Source organism: Mauremys reevesii, linkage group 19 (genome assembly GCF_016161935.1).
Source record: "Mauremys reevesii isolate NIE-2019 linkage group 19, ASM1616193v1, whole genome shotgun sequence".
In the NCBI taxonomy this organism is placed as follows: Eukaryota; Metazoa; Chordata; order Testudines; family Geoemydidae; genus Mauremys; species Mauremys reevesii.
In genome coordinates, this window is record NC_052641.1 from 14,766,117 (window position 1) to 14,772,116 (window position 6,000).

Below are 6,000 nucleotides of genomic sequence, written 5' to 3' on the forward strand. Positions count from 1 at the left end.
AGTCAGCCCCGGGCTCGCTGCAAGGCTTCCCATCCAGGAGTCGATTGTGTCTGCTCTGGTGGACCGCCTGCCTGGGAGAGCAGGGGTGAGATAAGCCTCAGGAGGGGAACCTGGCAGTCTTGGCCACATGCTGTGTTCAGCACTGCCGTACATCAGATCTCCCTCCAGAACAGCTTTTTACAGCACCTGGCGCCATTTCAGTCCATGCGAGGTAGCGACACTCCACCAGCCCCCCTTCATTCATTGTCTCCTGCGGTGCAAGGGCACATCTCTGTCTTGGGAGGATCTGGAGTGCACCAGCGCAGACAGCCCTAGTCCCAGGGAGCTGCTGCTCTGCTCACCTCGCGTTTCCAACAGCCCTGAGTTCTCCTTGCTTTTCAGGCGTCCAGGCTCCTGCTGCCAATTGAGATGCTGCCTGGGCTGGTGCCAGAATGTTACTGTTCTTTGAGGTTCGGTGTCTCCTAGTTTGTTCTGTGGCTAGTGCCTCCTGCAGCAGACTGCTGAGGAGAAGCTTTGTTTCAGGGCTATGGATTGGTTGTCCGTTCCCTGCTGTTTTAGATCTCTGGAGCTCTCGGACAATTGCTCTCCTGGACGTCAGCCGGCATCAGCCACTGCAGAGTATCTTTGCATTTGATATTCATCATATACAACCAAAGCTCTTCGCTATGCTGTTTAGTGTGATCGCTGGGGCAAAATCCTCTTCTCGCTCCTCCCCCAGCCCCAGCTGGGTTTCCAGCTGCTCAGTCTAGCAGCTGAGGGCAGGTGGAGGGGGAGAAGCAGGAGACTGGCTCCCTGATCTACCTTCCATCCTTCCTTACAGAGCCTCCTGGACCAATTGACAACAGCAGGATTGCACTCGCAAAAGGAGGTGGACACGTGCAGGTGAAGCAGGGTAAGGCTCATGCTTGCCCCACCCCAGGCTTCTGTGTGTGGGGTGTTGTCCCTTGGCGGGGTTGGTCCTGTGGGGAAGGTGCCTGGAAACATCCTTTTTCCATTCGTCATTGACTGTCACTCGGCCTCTGCTCAGCGCAAAGCAAGATCGTTGGCTGATACCCTTGTGCTGACTCCCAGATCTGCCTTTCCCTTTCTACCTGGGCTTGCCTCTGCCATCTCCTTCTGTATCTCCCATGGGCTTTTCAGACTCCCTCTTTCCTCTCTGTCCCCCTAGCCGCCTCCACCATCCTCCCTCGTATCTAGGCATGCAGCTTCTCTCATCTTCCTCATCACTTTCCATTCCCAGCTTCCCTGCCATGGGCCAGGTTCTTGCAAAATCCAGTTGCTTTTCTCCATCTTAGGTGTTAAAAGCTTTGTTCAAACCTTGATCATCTCATGCCGCCACCATTGCCGCCACCTCTGTCTGCATGTTTTGTCTGGCTCCCTAGTATGTAAAACACATTGCAGCTAAAATCCTCTTTCCCTCTTGCTACTGTGACTGTGTCACCTGCCCCTCTGATTCCCTGCACAGACTCCCCTCATCTTCTGCATCACCTCCAAGCTTAGAGGCCCTGCACATCTTCCATCACTGCTCTCACTCCTGGGGCCTACATACCTTCACTCAATGCCCTTGTTAGATCCCTGCCTCATCTCCCTGTCTCCTTCCACACTGACCCGTGTGCTTGGAACTCCCTTCCTTCCCTGGCCAGCCAAACCTCACTCACTCCATTCACTTCCTCTGACTGCACTTTTCCTCAAATGCAGCTTACAATCACTCTGCACTGAGGGTGGGGCCTTCCTCCTGTGCATCAGAGGGGCCTGAGTGGGTCTGACTGTGTGTCGTTTCAGACTGATTGCCCATTGGGGCCGGGACCTAGCCATTAGCACTGTGCAGACAGACAATGCTCGATACGTAATATGATCACTGGGCTGAAAGACAGTCTAAAAGCTCCCAAGGAAGAAAGCGTAGCCTGAGAATACTTGAACAAACTGCTTCGGGTGCATGGTCCTACTGTCTAGGAACCGCGAGAGCTGCGGTGGTCAGAGTGTCTTTGGTTACCATGTGCTGTGCCCCTGCAGGCATCTCTCTTCCTGGTTGCACATGAGAAAGCTGGGCTGGTAACATGGTCCTCTTCGGTGAAGGACATGGATTCAGTGTGAACCCAGTCACGGGTGGGCAGTGCTTTAGGGTGAAGTGCTGAGGCGTGCCCTGCACTGCTTTTCACTTCCTCATGGGAAGCAAAAAATGTGGCAACTTCATGGAGCCCTGCAGGGTTTGATGGCTAAGTTGTGTCAGGTGAGCTGGCACTGGCTCCCTCTGCCTTCACCAGCAGGTGGCACTCCACACCAGTGCCCTGGGAGCAGAAGGATATAATATCAGCTACAAGACGCAAGGGTTTATGTCTGTCCGTCCATAGTGAACCTTACTGCGAGCGTTCCTTGCCTGGCGCTGCGTGTGCACTGCCCAGCCATTCAGACCACGGGGTTTCACCCTGGCTTAGTGTATTGGCAAGTACACCTCCTCTCTCACTCACTGAAGGAGTTTTTAAAGTCACATTTTCAGCTGCCTCACCGTTCCTCACTATCTGAGCAAGGGGGAAGATTCCCTTTCTAGCATAGCTCCCCACAGCAACAATCTTTCCCAACCCAGCACAGCTTGAGCGGTAAACCGAGACTCAGCTGCATTTTGTTGTTGTTGCTGCTGTGCTTTTCAGGAGCTGATTATGGGCAGATTTCCGAGGAGACGTGGATTTACTTGAACACGCTGTATGGAGGAGGACCGGAGATCCCTGTACGCCAGAACGTCGCGCAGGTGCAGGAACTGGAGAGTCTGCATGGGGAACAGAAGATAGAGGCTGAGACGCGGGCTGCGTGAGCCGCGCTGGACTAAGTGGTGGAGGTATGCCATGGCAGCCCTGCGTGTCTGGAAAAGCGGGGGATCGTTGGACTGAAGAACAAGGGACATAGTCCACCTCAGAGAAATAGAGAGGAGATTTTCCTTCTGGGGGTGGAGGTGCCCCCAGGGTGTAAGCTTGCTCCGTCATCCTTGTATAACAATGTAAAACCTCATGCAGACTCTAGGCTTGGCTATCAGGATGCTGCTGGTCAGAAGAACCTCACCATAACCCAGCTCCTGCACAGCCTCCAGGCCTAAGACTGTGGTGGGGAGACTGTCTCCAAACAAAACTTAAGTGGAAGAAGTTTGGCCTGAACCTCCCCCTGCTTTGGCTGCTCTCGAGAGTAGCCCAAGGCTGCCTTCGGTGAGTTGAATCTCTGCTCCTTTGCAGGTGGCGCTTGGCCCCAACGTCACCCATTGCTCCTCAGGAGCAGTTCTGAGCACTTTTTTTGGAAGGCAAATGTATAAAGAAGAGACATTGTTTTGTTCACAGTGAGTAACGTTGTGACTAGAGAAACCCTATTTGTTTGAAGCTGGTTAAAGCCACAAGGGTTTGTAGCCTTTGTTTTGTTCTACTGGTGCACAGGTGACGACGAGTCCTCCACGTTTTGCTCTTGTTCTAGTTCTTGCAGCCCCACTTACAGCAGAGAGACCATTTCTCTTCCACTGTCAGACGTGTCTGTGGCCCAGCGCTGCCTACATCTGCTCCACGTGTTCTTGGTGAACAAAGCGGGAAGACTGGCAGCAGCTTCACACTCACTCCCCATTGTGCCATTTCCATTTGTGCTACTTCCTGGTAGCCTTGTAGCTGTGGACAAGTACCAGGCATGCAGGGCTCTGTTACGAGTGTTAAACTGTCAGACTCCATTCGAGTTGCTGAGGCTGGACAGAGGCAATGCAGCAGGTGCCATGGGTCTTGGTTTGGCTGAGATGATGTTCCCCCACCTCCGTTTCATAGTCCCTGAATGGAACATCTCCATATTCTGCTCTCCAAACACCACTGCCCAGCCCTCACCCATGGGCCTGAGGAGAGGGGAAGGGCCCATTAGGAGTGGGGGAGAATCTGAGCCGAGCCATTCACTTGCAAGAAGCCAGGTGTTAACCCACCTGTGCTGAAATGTCCATCTTTTGACTTACTCTAAATCTTCTCCCGTCCTGCTGGGGAAGGCGCCTGGCTGAGCAGTTCCAGCTGTGGGGGTGGAAAACAAGCTGCCTGCAAATGAGCCTCCATACTCCCACGTGCAATGCAGTGCTGAGCTTGCTCTAGCTTTTCAGGGCAGATAGTGTTTGGTGTGTACAGCGGCTCATTGAATGAATGGGAATCCCTTGCACCCCAACCGCCAAGCAATGGGATGGGATGGAGGGGCGGGATGAACGGAGAATGGCAAACACCATTTTTCACGTCTAAGCTCCTTTTCAAAACCAGCGATTGGATTTAGCTGTTGGCCCCACTGTAAATCAGTGAGATGGCTGCAAAATCCAGCCGGGCTCTGGGAAGGGCTCTGCAAGCCCTCGGGTGAGACGCAGCGAGTGCAGAGCAGAGCGAGGCTGGCGTGGCTTATCTGGCCAGCTCGAGTGCGTGCCTGGACCAGCCTCGCAGGCCGTCTCAGAGGAGAGCCACGCCGTGGCGCTGGTGGTGGGAATGGAATGAATGCACTGCATCAGCCTGACTCCAGCGTGTGACTGTGGCCTCAGGGGAAGCCCACACGCTCCTAGAACAAGGGTGGAAGGGGGCTGCTGTTTGTCTCACCGCAGGGAAGTGAAAGTAGGTTGGGGGGAGGGAGTTTCTGAAATGAGGCCTTCACACTTTTTTAGACCAAAAGTTTGCTGCAAACAGCAAGTTCTTGTTTAAAACAAAAAAATTCCTGCAAATGGTTCAAGGTGTTTCTTTTACTGTCTTGGTTACCTGGATCCTTGTCTGTACCCAGCCGGGGGTGGGGGTGTGTCAGAGAATGAGCCGCTGTTGGATTTCTCAGTGTTTTAAGCTGTTTTTTGTTAGCTGCTGCAGCCAGCATTGAATCTCTTGTGGAGCCTCTAGGGCTGCATGTTGTGTCTTGTCTGTGTTGTCTCGAGGATGCTGTACAGATTGTAACTACACTCCCCTGCTCAAGTGTTACACTTTGTGCTGAGACTGTTACAATAAATACACCTGCATTCAACAAGTTGCATGACTGCTGCTTGTGCGGGCGTGAGGCCGAAGTTGTACACAGCTGATGGTGGTGGGGAGAGTCTAAGTTTCCTGCTGCCAACAGCCCCAGCCTTGGCAAACCCTTCTAAACAGCAGCTGGCTTTAGCAGTGACCCACTGAATCGTGATAGCACTTGGATTCTGTCGTCTACAATAATGCTCCTTAGTGGTACTTATTCGAGCAAGGGCACTTGTGTCTTTCAGCCTAACTTGGAACTGCTTAGAAAGGCTCTGTGTTTTAATGATCGCGCTTTCATGCACCAGTGCACTACAATAGATCAGGACACATTCTCCACTCCTGGCTTCTTTCTTGGACGGTCTCGTTAGCTAGATCTCTGCTGTCCCAATGGCAGGACAGTGCGTTCACTGTTCATGTCCAGGATTGCTAAGGGAGCCCTGGCAGAAAGTAGCAGCACCCGGGGAGTCGATTCCCATTTTGTAGCTAGGGACAGAGTTTGTGTTGCTAACCTACCACAGTGAAGTGCTTGGAGAGCTGTGGCTGAGCAGCACAATGTAAGGGCACTGGGTTCTAAAACGTTCCCAGCCGCGTGGGTATAAAGCTAGAGAGAGTGATCCCAGGACTGCACAGCAGGCCAAGCATTGCTCCTTGTAGAAATAACAGCATTTCTCCAAAAAATGATCTAACGCTCATCCTCCCCATGTGCCACATCCAATATGGAGTGGGGCTGTGTCTCCTTGAGCACTATGGAATTCATGTTGAAATTGAAAGGTGTAATCCTACAGCACTGGGGCGGGTATTTTCTGGATGGAACACGCTGTGGGTAAAGTGGTGGCGATTGACCCCTTAGAGCGGGTGATTTAGAGCCTGAGACTGAAAACACTGTACAGCTGCCTTGCCAATGTGAAAAGTGTGTTTTCAACTGTGCTCTGCTTGGTATGGCCACAGCGTATCAGAGACAGCTCCAAACAAAATCCAGACTGCTCCTTAGAGGAAGGCATTGAACTAAGATAGTGCTAGTGCT

The 6,000-nt window shown here is 52.6% G+C and overlaps 1 protein-coding gene across 8 annotated transcripts in view; it reads left to right on the plus strand.

Annotated features, from left to right (window-relative positions):
- Positions 1-4,989, plus strand: part of USP20 (ubiquitin specific peptidase 20) — a 36,811-nt gene extending 31,822 nt beyond the window's left edge. For all 8 annotated transcript variants that reach the window (XM_039506131.1, XM_039506139.1, XM_039506140.1 and 5 more), the window contains 2 exons: positions 821-892; positions 2,649-4,989. In XM_039506131.1, coding sequence (XP_039362065.1) covers positions 821-892; positions 2,649-2,809 — 233 coding nt within the window. In that variant the 3' untranslated portion in view covers positions 2,810-4,989. The remainder of the gene's footprint in view (positions 1-820; positions 893-2,648) is intronic.
- The last annotated feature ends 1,011 nt before the right edge of the window (positions 4,990-6,000 follow it).